At 46.8% G+C, this 14302-nt stretch overlaps 1 protein-coding gene across 2 annotated transcripts in view; it reads left to right on the forward strand.

Moving 5' to 3' along the window:
- Positions 1-12365: 12365 nt before the first annotated feature.
- The window catches only part of CHKB (choline kinase beta), a 3657-nt gene continuing 1720 nt past the window's right edge, over positions 12366-14302 (forward strand). Inside the window, exons 1-5 of one of the 2 annotated variants that reach the window (XM_024737478.1) lie at positions 12366-12840; positions 13036-13144; positions 13451-13564; positions 13759-13892; positions 14165-14260. In XM_024737478.1, coding sequence (XP_024593246.1) covers positions 12617-12840; positions 13036-13144; positions 13451-13564; positions 13759-13892; positions 14165-14260 — 677 coding nt within the window. In that variant the 5' untranslated portion in view covers positions 12366-12616. The remainder of the gene's footprint in view (positions 12841-13035; positions 13145-13450; positions 13565-13758; positions 13893-14164; positions 14261-14302) is intronic. The other variant, XM_024737480.1, reaches the window with a different exon arrangement.

The following is a 14302-nucleotide window of genomic DNA, read 5'->3' on the forward strand; positions in this document are numbered from 1 at the left end:
AGTGAAAAGTTAGATTGTTTATTTGAGATTTTTCTGTGTCTTGAGGTAGACCTATACTGCTATAAACTATGTTTTTGCTGCACCCCATAGATTTTTTTAGAATTCCTTTATTTTATTTATTTATTTATTTACTTATGGCTGCGTCAGGTCTTAGATGCAACACATGGGATTTTCATTGCAGTGCGTGGGCTCTTTGTTGCAGCACTCAGGCTTCTCTCTAGTTGTGGCATGAGGGTTTCTTCTCTCTAGTTGTGGCACACAGGCTCCAGAGCGTGTGGGCTCAGTAGTTGCAGCACACGGACTTAGTTGTCCTGCTGCACGTGGGATCTTAGTTCCTCGACCAGGGATCAACATGTGTCCCCTGCATTGGAAGACAGATTCTTTACCACTGGACCACAAGGGAAGTCCCACCCCATAGATTAAAAAAAAATTTTTTTATTGGAGTATAATTGCTTTACAATGTGTTAGTTTCTGCGGTACAATGAAGTGAATCAGCTATATATATACATATATCCCCTCCCTCTTGGACCTCCCTCCCACCCGCCATCCCACCCATCTAGAGCACTGAGCTCACAGAGCACTGAGAGCACTCACAGAGCACTGAGCTGAGCTCCCTGTGCTATACAGCAGGTTCCCACTAGCTATCTATTTTACACATGGTAGTGTGTATATGTCAAAGACCCTGAATAGCCAAAGCAATTTTGAGAAAGAAAAACAGAGCTGGAGGAATCAGGTTCCCCAACTTCAGACTATTCTACAAAGCTACAGTAATCAAGAGAGTGTGGTACTGGCACAAAAACAGGAATATAGATCAATGGTACAGGCTAGAAAGCCCAGAGATAAACCCACGCACCTATGGTCACCTAATCTATGACAAAGGAGGAAAGGATATACAATGGAGAAAAGACAGCCTCTTCAATAAGCGGTGCTGGGAAAACTGGACAGCTACATGTAAAGGAATGAAATTAGAACACTCCCTAACACCATACACAAAAATAAACCCCAAATGGATTAAAGACCTAAATGTAAGACCAGACACTATAAAACTCTTAGAGGAAAATTTAGGAAAAACATTCTTTGACATAAACCACAACAAGATCTTTTTCGACCCAGCTCCTAGAGTAATGAAAATAAAGATAAACAAATGGGACCTAGTTAAACTTAAAAACTTTTGCAGAGCAAAGGAAACCATAAACAAGACAAAAAGACAACCCTCAGAATGGGAGAAACTATGTACAAATGAAGCAACAGGCAAGGGATTAATCTCCAAAATATACAAACAGCTCATACAGCTCAATTACAAAAAAACAAATAACCCAATCAAAAACTGGGCAGAACCTAAATAGACATTTCTCCAAAGAAGACATACAGATGGCCAACAGGCACATGAAAAGATGCTCAACATCACTAATTATTAGAGAAATGCAAATCAAAACTACAATGAGGTATCACCTCACACCATTTAGAACGGGCATCATCAGAAAATCTACAAACAACAAATGCTGGAGAGGGTGCGGAGAAAGGGAACCCTCTTGCACTGTTGGTGGGAATGTAAACTGATACAGCCACTGTGGAGAATAGTATGGAGGTTCCTTAAAACACTAAAACTAGAACTACTACATGACCCAGCAATCCCACTACTGGGCATATACCCTGAGAAAACCATAATTCGAAATGACACATGTACCTCAGTGTTCATTATGACAGATGAATGTATAAAGAAGATGTGGTACCTATATACAATGGAATATTACTCAGCCATAAAAAGGAATGAAATTGGGTCATTTGTAGAGATGTGGATGGACCTAGATTCTGTCATATAGAGTGAAGTAAGTCAGAAAGAGAAAAACAAATATCATATATTAATGCATATATGTGGAATCTAGAAAAATGGTACAGATGAATCTATTTCCAGGGAAGGAATAGAGACACAGACATAGAGAGCAGGCATGTGGACACAGTGAGGGAAGGGGAGGGTGGGACGAACTGGGAGATTAGGATTGACATATATACACTACCATGCACCCCTATACACTAACAATGAAAGATCAGAAAGAGAAATTAAGGAAATAATCCCATTTACCATTGCAACAAAAAGAATAAAATACCTAGGAATAAACCTACCTGAGCAGGCAAAAGACCTGTACTCAGAAAACTATAAAACACTGATGAAAGAAATCAAAGATGACACAGACAGATGGAGAGATATACCATGTTCTTGCACTGGAAGAGTCAATATTATGAAAATGACTATACTACCTATAGATTTTGATATGTTGTATTCTTATTTTCATTTGTCTTCAGGTATTGCTTTGTCTGCTTTGATTTTTTTCGTTGACCCAATGTTGTTCAGTAGCATGTTGGTCAGCCTCCACATATTTGTGATCTTCCCAGCTTTCTTCTTGTAGTTGATTTCTAGTTTCAAACCGTCGGATTGGAAAATTGCTTGATATGATTCCAATCTTCTTAAATTTATTGACACTTGTTTTGTGTCTCAACATACGGTCTGTTCTTGAGAAAGTTCCATGTGCACTTGAGAAGAATGTGTTTTCTGCTGCATTTGGATGGAATGTTCTGTACAAATCTATCAAATCCATCTGGTCCAGTGTTTCATTTAAGGCCACTGTGTCCTTGTTGACTTTCTGTATGGGTGAACTATCCATTGATGTAAGTGGGTGTTAAAATCCCCTATCATCATTGTGTTACTGTCAATTTCTCCCTTTAGGTCTGCTAATGTTTGTTTTAAGTATTTTGGTGCTCCCATGTTAGGTGCATATATATTAATAATGTTATGTCTTCTGATGAGTAGCCTTCTTCATCATCATATACTATCCATTTTTGTGTCTTGTTACCTTTTTCGGCTTGAAGTCTACTTTGTCTGATATGAATATGGCTGCACCCCCTTTCTTCTGGCTGCCATTTGTTTGGAGCATCATCTTTCATTCCTTCACTGTGAGCCTATGTGTATCTTCAGAGCTGAGGTGAGCCTCCTGGAGGAAGCTTTAGTTGGGTCTTATTTTTTAATCCACTCTGTGTATTTTGATTGGTGACATCAACCCATTTATATTTAGGGTGATTATTGATAGCTGAGAACTTAGTATTGCCAGGTTATTTCTTGTTTTCTGGTTGCTCTACAACTCCATTGTTTCTTTTTTCTTGTGTTTCTATCTGCCATTTTGGTTTGGTGGTTTTCTCTTATGTTTTTCTCAGTTTCCTCTTTTTTGTTTCATGTCTCTGCTCTAGATTTATGTTTTGTCGTTATCATGAGGTTTGTATAAAATGTTTCTGAGATAAAATGGTCTTTTTTTCTGCTGATAGCATCTTATCTTCATTTACCTACATGGGTTCTGTCATTTTCCTCTTCCCCTTTTGTGTTTTTGTTGTCTCAAATTATCTCTTTTTATGTTGTTTGTTTGTTACCAAATTGAAGTAGCCATAGTTTTTTTTTCTTCTTTCCCCCCTTTTAACATTTATGCTATAATAAAGTGTTTAAAAACCTATTCTGATAAAGAGTTGCAATTTTCTGATTATGTCTATTTATCACCTTACTTGAAGTTTTGTGTACTTTAGCCTTTTTGTTTCTGGTAAAAGAGCTCCTTTCAACATTTCTTGTAAGGCAGATCTAGTGGGTTGTTTGTTTGGGTTTTTTTTAATTGAAGTATAGTCGAATACAATGTTGTGTTAATTTCTGCTGTACAGCAAAGTGACTCAGTTATACATATATATCAGTACACTCTTTTTCATATTCTTTTCCACTATGGTTTATTACAGGATATTGAATATAGTTCCCTGAGCTATACAGTGGAAACTTGCTGCTTAACCATTAGGCCTAGTATTAATGAACTTCCTCAGCTCTTGTTCTTCTCAGAAAGTCTTTATTTCCCTTCATACTGAATGATAACTTTGCTGGATAAAGTATTCTCGGGTGACAGTTTATATCTTTCAGTACTTTGAGAATATCATTCCACTCCCTCCTGGCCTGTAGAGTTTCTTCTGAGAAATCTGCTGATAAATTAATGGGGGTTCCTATGTAGGTTAACATCCTTTTTTCCCCAGCTACCTTCAAAATTCTTTGTTATTGACTTTTGACAATTTTAATATAATGTGTCTTGGAGAAGGTCTTTTTGCATTGAGGTAATTAGGTGTCCTCTTAACTTCATGGACTTGTATATCCATAACAGGAAAGAGCCAATTTTCACTCCATGTTGGATCTGTTTCTTTGACTTTAGCCTTTGCTTTTCATTGCTTTTGTTATTATAATCATACATAATGGCCTGCCTCAGGGAACCCTACCCACCTGTGAATGGCTGCAAGAAAGAAGAAATTAACATGTCCAAGGCTGGCCATTCCAGATGTTTGCCCTTGTTACTTTACTTCCCTCTCTGATTCTATAAAAGAAACTGGTGTCCAGACCCCAATAAGATGGTTATTTTGAGACACTAGTCTGCCATCTTCTCAGTCTGCTGGCTTTCCGAATAAAGTTGTATTCCTTGCCTCAAAAAGAAGAATTTTATCATTTTAAAAATATTTTATTTCTCTTGCCTCTTATATTTGTATCATTTCTAGATTTCTGTTTCTGCTCTTTCTCTCTTCCATATGGTCTGCTCTATTTCCAATTCTTTCTAATGCATCCTTCATCTCATCTATTGAGTTCTTCAGCTCCAGAATTTCTGTTTGGTTTCTTTTTAGAGTTTCAGCCTCTTTGGTAAAGTGTTCCTTCGCTTCATTAATGTTCTTCTTGAGCCCATTTAACTACCTTTACGAGTTTTCTTGCAGCTCACTGGTTTTCTTCATGACAGCTACTTTGAATTCTCTATCAGTTAGATCACAATATTCCATGATTTTAAGTTTGGTTTCTGGAGAACTGTCATTTCCTTTTTGTGGTACAGTGTTATCGTGGTTCTTCATGGTGCTTGACAAGTTGTTCCTCTGCCAGTGCATGTGAAGTAGCAAACAGCGTTCTGCTTGAGTCTGCGCTGCCTCTTGTTATATTTGAGAGTCAGCACTTTCCACCCTCCACTGCCTCTGCCAGGGGTGTCGCCCTGTGCCCTCATGATCACTTCTTGTACCTCTGGAGTCACTGGTATCTTGCTGCTGCCAGCGTGGCTATTACTGCTTCCTGGGGCACCAGGAGAGCGGGCTCTTCCATTTTGCCTGGGATCCCGTGGGCCGCAGGCTCTGCCACTGCTGGGGGAGGGTTTGGGTGGGGGGAGCCAATGTTGCACAGGTACCCCTGTCATGTCCACTGTAAGGTGCACAGGCTCAGTCACTGCAGGGTCGGGGGAGTCATGGGCCCCTCTGTAGCTGAAGGGATGGGATCCCAGGCCTCATGGCCAACACTGCCAGATGCCTATGGCTGCCACGGTGGCTGGGGCGATGGAGTCACGTGCGTCACCTCCCCTGCTACTGCCAAGTTCTCCGGGGCTGCAGGCTCAGCTGCTGCAGGTGGGAATCCAGGACTGCAGGCACCACCCCACTGTTCCCCCAGTTCCACCCCCTCTATGGGCTCCAGTCCACCCACCTTCAGATGTACAGAAGTGTGGAATTCTCCAGCACCCTAGTGTATGGGGCAGAGGCACCCTTTTAGCATTGTGAATGTTTTACTGGTTGTAGATTGAAGGCGAGAGACAAAGGGAAGGTCTCAATTTGCCATGTTGCAGACATCCCTCCACGAAACACTATTTTTACTTGAAAGAAAATCGACAAACTATGGTTATTCTGACTTGGGTGTTCGGCAAACACTTTCTCAAAAATGAATAAAGTGTGTCACTTCATGGAAAACAACTGATAATATTTGTTGCCAATGATAAAATTTGTGCTTTTAAGCAAAACTTACATTTTTGGAAAACATGTGTCTATCATCATGAGCTTAAAGTTTCTCAATATTTAAATATTTTTCTGATGAGATTGGTGGTGACATTAACAAGTGTGATTTTTAAAATATTATATAATAAAATCTGTCAAAATTTGGAAGATCTATATAACTCAAGGAACCAGTATTTTCCAAATGACAAACGAATGCATGATGTTTTAAAATTATGCATAACTAAAAGACCCATTCTGCATGCAAGACAGAGCAATAGATTTTGATGTAGCAGAAGATGAAAAATGGGACATCCCTGGTGGTGCAGTGGTTAAGAATCCACCTGCCAATGCAGGGGACACGGGTTCGAGCCCTGGTCCAGGAAGATCCCACATGCCACGGAGCAGGTAAGACCGTGCGCCACAACTACTGAGCCTGCGCTCTAGAGCCCGTGAGCCACAACTATTGAGCCCGTGCACCACAACTACGGAAGCCCGTGTGCCTAGAGCCCGTGCTCCACAACAAGAGAAGCCACCGCAATGAGAAGCTCATGCACTGCAACGAAGAGTAGCCCCCACTTGCTGCAACTAGAGAAAGCCCGTGTGCAGCAATGAAGACCCAATGCAGCCAAAAATAAAAAGATAAATAAATAAATTTATTAAAAATTTTTTCTAAAAAAAAAAAGACAAAAAAGTTCATTGATATGGTTTCAAATTCCAAATTGCAACTAACCTCTAAGAAACTTACCTCTTGTCAACTCTTGGTGTAGTACCAACGAAGATCCACAATTATCTGAAAAAGCTATTGTCTGCTTCCAACTACAAATCTAAGTCAGGCTGGGTTTTCTTCACGTTTCAACCAAAACAACACATGGAAGAGACTGACTGCAGAAGCAGGTACAAGAACCAGCCATCTCCAGTTAAGCAGACACTAAAGAAACTTGCAAAAATGTAAAAAACAATGCCACTATTCTCATCAAAGTTTTGTTTTATAAAATAATTACTTTTGTAAGATATTATTTATGTTGACATGTTGAGGGCTTATTATCATTTTAAGTGAATAAATAAATCATTCCCTCATGCACATACCATACTTCTTCAAGTGTTCAGTCAGAAAAATCAAATCCTGTCCAAGGGAGAAAAATTAGTCTGGACTCAGAAATTTTCATCTCCAATATTCAAGGTCTAGGACACAATGGAATGATGAGACAACAGCTGTGAGGGAAAGAAGTAGTGACTGTGGCAGGACAGGAAAATGATCCCCCAAGAGAGAGTCACATCCTAATGCTTGGAACCTGTAAATGTTACCTTATTTGGAAAAAGGATCTTTGCAGATTTGATTTAATTAAGGATTTTGAGATGAGATTATCCTGGATTATCCAGGTTGGCCCTGAATATGATCACAGTGTGTTTATAAGAGAGCTAGAGGGAGGGTTTCCCTGGTGGCTCGGTGGTTAAGAATCCGCCTGCCGGTGCAGGGGACACGGGTTCGATCCCTGGTCTGGGAAGATCCCACATGCCGCAGAGTAACTAAATCCGTGTGCCACAACTACTGAGCCTGTGCTCTAGAGCCCACGAGCCACAACTACTGAAGCCCGCGTGCCACAACTACTAAAGCCCGCGTGCCTAGAGCCCCTGCTCCACAACAAGAGAAGTCACCGCAATGAGAAACCCTCGCACCGCAACAAAGAGTAGCCCCCGCTCGTCGCAACTACAGAAAGCCTGCACGCAGCAACGAAGACCTAACGCAGCCATAAATAAATAAATTTATTTTTTTAAAAAAAGAGAGAGAGCTAGAGGGAGATTACGCAGCCATAAATAAATAAATTTATTTTTTTTAAAAAAAGAGAGAGAGCTAGAGGGAGATTACGCAGCCATAAATAAATAAATTTATTTTTTTTAAAAAAAGAGAGAGAGCTAGAGGGAGATTACGCAGACAGAAGAGGTGGGAGCAGTGTCGACCATGGAGCAGAGACGGCAGTGATGCAGCCACATGCTCAGGAATGCTTGCAGCCTCCAGAAAAGACAAGGACTGGATTCTCCCTTAGAACCTCTGAGGAAGTGCAGCCCTGGCGACACCATCATTTCAGCATAGTGACAGTGATTTCACACCCAAAGATTTGGGTATAAGTGGTTTGTTCAGGAAGTGATTCCATGAAACAGAGATGAAGGAGGAAAAGAGTGGGACAGGAAAGGAGGAATCCAAACATAGGCGTGTGCTCCTTAGGTTACTGCTCTGGGTAACAACACCTTCACTTCAGCAGGACCTCCTGAGAAGTGTACAGAATACCTCTTAGGATTGTCCAACCATTCCTCTACTGACTCCTGTCTCCAGGCCCTGAGGTTGCCCCCCAGAGACCTAGGCTGTGCTGGTGAGCAGGCCAGGTAGGCTCCTGTGGTGTCAGAGAAGGCCTGGGGCAGGAAGTTCAAAGATACACAGCAGGTGCCAGAGATGCATCTCTGGAAGTCCACTGCAATTAAAGGTGTGCTGAGGGCATCATTCAAGACACCAGCTCTTGTATCCCACAGTCTATGCAGGTACCACGTTAAGTCCACGCTGCCGTGATTCTTTGAGGTGAAGTCTCGAAGGTCATGACTTTTACAAAAGCCTTAATATAAGAGTGTCAGTAGAACAAATACAGTCCCCACTGCCACACCTGCTCCTGAGGCTGTAGCTAATATTGGTCATGTCCCTTCTCCTCTGCCCATTCTAGGTTTCCCTCACTGTCAGCCAGCATTTCAGCCGGTCCACGTGGCTCTCCTGGTCAGGTTACGAGACCTCCATCCCCGAAGGCTCTGAGCCCTTGGCAGGCTGTGGCTGCTCTTATCACTTGGCATGGAAGCAACCAGACAGAACCAGGCGAGTCCTCCATGCTAGACCAACTCCTGATTGCCCCACTAAGTAGCAGCAACCCTATCTACCTCTAATAAGCGGGATCTACTATCCCCTCCTTCTTTGCCTGCTGGTTCACCGGCACAAGGAGCTCAAAGTGACCTGGTGGAATTTGCAGATTCTGGTTCAGTGGAGGAGTCCTTCCCTGGAATCAGTGGAAGCTCCCTTGTGGAAGTGTTCCCTACCGGGAACCAGGGGGTCTAATCCAGCAGAGCTTTAGGCTGCTCGTAGGTAATACAGGGTATCACAGAAGCGGTACAGCCCACAGCAATCTATATATTGCTGTACCTTTTTCACTGTAAAATGAGTTTCGTGGTCCAAGGTAATGTTATACATGATCCCGTGTTGGTAAATCGAGCATTCTCTAAGCTGCTAGATAGTAATGCTACTCTAAGACCTTGTGGATAGGGAAGGCAAACTCATATCCAGAGCGGGTATCAATTCCAGTAAAGATGAATCAATCTCTCTCCTGGGTGGAAAGGATCTGCTGTAACGAACCTGTCACCAAGTCATCTAGGGACGGTACCATATCAGGAGCTCAGCACTAAGACTACTAACAGGTCAGAAATTCATAGGCAGTAATAATTAGATAAGCCTTGATAAGAAAGAGCCTGTGTTGGTGGGCATAGCTTGCCACCATGACAACTCCATTCATGGCCTCACCTTACAAGCACAAGTGTAGCCAAGGACAAAAGCTGACTGACATCTATCCATCCAATTTGTTACCCAGTGACCCCTGTGCAGTGGGTATGAACAGGAGGCACAAAGATACACACACTTGTGGCCAGTGCTACAGGTCCATCTCCTTTCCCAGACCTCCTTGTCTCCAGTATCCCCTCTCGCTCTTGCCAGGTCCCTGACCAACGAGCAAGGCATCTGTCTCAACCCAGAAGTTTATGTGCTCACCTTCCTTAGGCCACTGTTCTGTCCACTCCCTTCCCTCCCTACGAAGTGAGTATCCAAGCGTACTGCTCAAAGCTCTGGTCTCTGGAAGAATTCTCTTCATTACTGTCCTTCAGAGCTACCTGAAGTGGGATGGTAGCGCAGCAGTACTTCATTTTCAGCTCATACCAACACATCAAGCTGACCCATCTGTGAACCAGACCTAAATTTTTCTTCCTGTCTGCTATTAAGCACTGGTACAACAAGGTGGGAGATGTGCAGGCCACAGCCACCTCTTCCTATAAATGACCAGTACTCTCTGGACAGACTGGGGTCCAAACCTTTTTCCTTGGGCAGTGAGTTGCTACTGAGCCTGGTGGATTTGCCAGTGTCTAGCTTAGGACAGGCAGATTTGGTGACATGATCATTTGATGCCCCATAAGCAGGCAGCCAGTCTCTAATTGGGCCCCAGAGTGTGTCAGAAGCTGCTTTCATTGGTGAGTAGTTCTTCACTGTAGCTGGTCTTGCTTCAGAACCCTAGGGGTGAGCACTCCAAATCTCCTGTTGGAGCCTACCAAAGGTGCTGCCCAGCGTCCCTATCTGCCACAGATAAGCCATAACCCATTGGTTCTATTAAGAGACAGGGGAACCCATGCTCCAGTGTGGATCTTCACCAGAGCCCTCCTTTGCTCTGGGCCCCATTCAAAACCAGCAGTCTTCCAAGCCACCCGATAAATGGGTCAGAACAGTATTCCCAAGTGTGGTACGTGCTGACTCCAAAATCCAGAGGTGCATGGAGTGGTAGGCCTCATTTTTCATGTTAGGGGTGCAAGATGCGGTAACTTGTCCTTATCTCAGGGGTGACGGCCTGGTTTGCCCTACAACACTGCACCCCTGGCAACTTCACTGATGACAGGCCCCAGAACTTCTGAGGGTTTATCTCTCATCCTCTGACATGCACTGTCTTACCAGGGACAGAGCACTCGTCACTTCCTTCCTCACCGTGTCCAATTAGCATAATTTCAACAGTTTTATGGAGAATGTCCAGATGATCAAGGTCTCAACGATTACACTGTGACAGAAAGCACGACTTAAGACAGACTTGAAGTAAGACAATGTATACGTTTGGCTGTCCTTCCCATATAAAAGTGAACTGCTTTTGGAAACTTACTCTTTACTACTGGAAATTGAAAGGAATGTTCACCACATCAATTGCATTATCAGGTGCCAGAGGTGCATTAATCGGTTCCAGTACAGATACCTCACCTGACACAGCTGCTGTGATTAGGGACACCAACTGGCTAAGTTTGTGGTAGTCCACCATCATTCACTTGACTCCATCTGGATTTTGCAGGGGCCACTCAGGTGAATTGAAGGTGATGTAGTAGGGATTTATGTCTTTGAGAGTAAGCAATCTCTGCAATCCCACATGGAATGCAGCACTGGAGAGGGTGGGGAGTTTCAGAGGCTTCCACTTCGCTCCTCCTACCATGACTCTTCTTATTCCACAGGTCAGGGATCAATGTACAGGCTCTCCCCACTGCTAGGTATAATTACCCCAAGTATGTACTGGGACCAGAGAAGTGACCTCAACACTTGGGTCAGGACTCTGTTTATCATCTGACTTCCACAGCCTCCACTCAAACCAGTGACTCATGACGCGTCATATACCCTGGCACACGTGTCACCTCAGATCTTGTATCCAACAGCCCTTGAAAGGTCTGGATAGTCCCTTTTCCAAAGTAAATGTGTTACTTTGTTAAGAGGCGCTGGGTCCCTTTGGGGAAAGATTAGAGGAATATTTTTTAATGTACTTATGGTGGCACTGTAGGATCCTTTCTATAAGAGACCAAGTCTCCCTTTCAACCAGTGGACTCCAGGTCTCAGAACTGGCTCAGATTTAAATACAGAGTGAGGGATCATGATTTCCCATTGCAGTGACTGACATTTGCTTTCTGATCACCAATTCTTGATTTCTTTCTCGTTATTCAAATCAAACACCACTCAGGTCAGCTGTTCATCTACTTCACCCCAAAGAACACCATGGTCCAACAGCGCCACAGATCCCCGTGGATCAAGTCTTCCTGGTCGCCACTCCAGCATGGGGCAGAAGAAATGCAAGGAGGCATTTCAAACTGCTGCGGTGGGACAAGGAGACGTGATGCAGCCCCAGGTGCCTGCTCCAAGCCGTGAGCCTCTCCTCCTGGGCTTGATTTTAGGTCTGGAGGCAAGAGGGGTAGTGGAGCAGGACATGAAGGCAGTGGTTTCAAGCAGGGTAACAATAGCCTCCTCCAGCGGCGGGCTTCAACTGACAAGGGGGTCTCAGCGGTGAGGAGGGATTTAAGGTTACGCATCAACAAATGTTTATTCGGCACCTACCAGGTGCCCCACACTCCCCACCCCCTAGATGTGAGCCACACACACACACTCTCTCCCTTTCCCCCACACTCAGGACTCGCCACACTCATTCAACGGCCCTCTTCCTTGCCCAACTGCCCCGGGGGCCAAATCTGTACAGTGAGGGGCTGCCGCCGCCGCTGCCCGCGATGCCCTGTCCGCTCCCAGATCCTGACGAAGGCCCACCTCGCCTCACGAGCACTTTCCCGGTGACACCGCCTTTATGCGCCGGACCGGCTTCTCAGCCCGGTACGCGCCACCCGCCCACGTGGTTCGCTCACGTGACACGCCACTGCGCCGTGGGCCCGACCGCTCAGGACGCTTCTGATTGGTCCGAACCATTTCCTGCTTCCGGGTTAAGGTCCAAACAGCACTGTCTTTTCGAGCGGCCCCGCCAAGAGAGAGAGGCCATTGGCCTTCGCTCTGAGCAGGGGCGGGGCACAGCCTTCGGGACTAGCACCCGGACGAGGGTCTCCGAGACAGCCGAGCGGCGCCGCAAAGAGCCGAATAGAGCCAAGGAGACCCGAGTACGACCCGAGCAGCGCAGGCTGGCCGGAAGCGGAGCCGAGCGCAGCCGGAAGGAGCCGAGCGCGCCCGAAGGGTCTGTGCGCGGCGGGGCGTTGGCAGGGCCAAGCCCGAGCCATGGCGGCTGAGGGGACAGATGTGGCCAGAGGCGGGGCTGTTGGAGGCCGCCTGGCCAAGGACAGCTTGCGGCAGGCTATGTGCCCCGACGCGGCCCCGAGCCGGAGGCGCGGCTCGGCGCGGTCGCGAGACGCCGAGCGCCGAGCCTACCAGTGGTGCCGGGAGTACTTGGGCGGGGCCTGGCGCCGAGTACGGCCGGAGGAGCTGAGGGTTGACCCCGTGAGGTGGGAGGTCAGGGGTCAGCCCCTCTTGTGCGCGGGCCGGGGTCAGGCTTAGGCTCGGGCCCTCGGGACACTCAGCGTTCCTGGGCCGGGGGCGGGGCAGGGCCGGGAGCTACGGGGGAGCGCGGGGCGCGGGGGCTGGACGCCGGGCCGGTGGAGCGGATGGCGGGCTGAGCGCGCCCTGCTGTGGGTCTGCAGCGGAGGCCTCAGTAACCTGCTCTTCCGCTGCTCGCTGCCTGACCACCTGCCCCGCGTTGGCGAGGAGCCCCGGGAGGTGCTGCTGCGGCTGTACGGGGCCATCCTGCAGGTGAGGAGGGAGTGAAGGCCGCAGTGGCCTCAGGTCCTCTCACCCAAGTGTGGCAGGTTGTATGGTCCCTACCAAGCAGTTGAGGACACTGAGCCTTAGGGGCTAAGTGTTTTGTCCACTGTGACACTAACGCCCGCGCTCTGGAGCCCCCGGGCAATAGAACAGGAAGTCCAGATAGAACCAACCAAATAGAACCAGATAGAGCCAGAAGTGGTGGGAGGAGCAAGAAGACCCTCGTGTTTGTCAGCGCCACTTTGCCTCTGGCCCCTTGTGACCGTGGTCCCTTCGCTGTCTGTTTTCCTTAAGGGAGTGGACTCCTTGGTCCTTGAAAGTGTAATGTTCGCCATCCTTGCAGAGCGGTCACTGGGGCCCCAGCTCTACGGAGTCTTTCCAGAGGGCCGGCTGGAACAGTACATCCCAGTACGAGCCCGGCCCTGACCTCCCCGAAGCATCTCCTTCCCCAGCCCCTATTCCCCTTCCCAATGTCTGCTTTCACATCCCTCACCCCAGGTAGGGAATTTTCCCCAAGCCCTGACTTCCCGCACCTCCATTGCCCCACCCTTCCCCCCTCCTGCCCCAGCCCCTTCACCACCCTGATAGGTTCCTGGGTGCAGAGCCGACCACTGAAGACGCATGAGCTTCGAGAGCCCGTGTTGTCCGCAGCCATCGCCACGAAGATGGCCCAGTTCCATGGCATGGAAATGCCTTTCACTAAGGAGCCCCACTGGCTATTTGGGACCATGGAGCGGTGAGTCGGGGGCCTCCTCAGGGCTCCTGCACATAGGCCGAACCCTCATGTTGGCAGTTACTATGCTGGGCTGTGACTGAATGCATCTAGCGCTCTGTCCACCTCTCCAGCTGAGTGGATCAAGTGTCCCACTGTCTAGCATGGTTTCTCACGCAACAGGCTTCCAAGTGATTGCCAGACAAGTTATTCGGTGACCGAACGGGTAGGACAGCCTGGCCTGGGGTAGAGGGGAGGGATAGCAGAGTGAGTATATCCTGTTCTTTGGGCTTCAGGTATTTAAAGCAGATCCAGGACCTACCCACCACTGGCCTCCCCCAGATGAACCTGCTGGAGATGTACAGCTTGCAGGACGAGATGGGCAGCCTCAGGTGAGGGCAGGCAGGATGGGGCAGGGGTGGGGGGGGGGGGGA

The sequence above is a fragment of the Neophocaena asiaeorientalis genome, unplaced genomic scaffold (genome assembly GCF_003031525.2).
Source record: "Neophocaena asiaeorientalis asiaeorientalis breed wild unplaced genomic scaffold, Neophocaena_asiaeorientalis_V1.1 scaffold242, whole genome shotgun sequence".
In the NCBI taxonomy this organism is placed as follows: domain Eukaryota; kingdom Metazoa; phylum Chordata; class Mammalia; order Artiodactyla; family Phocoenidae; genus Neophocaena; species Neophocaena asiaeorientalis.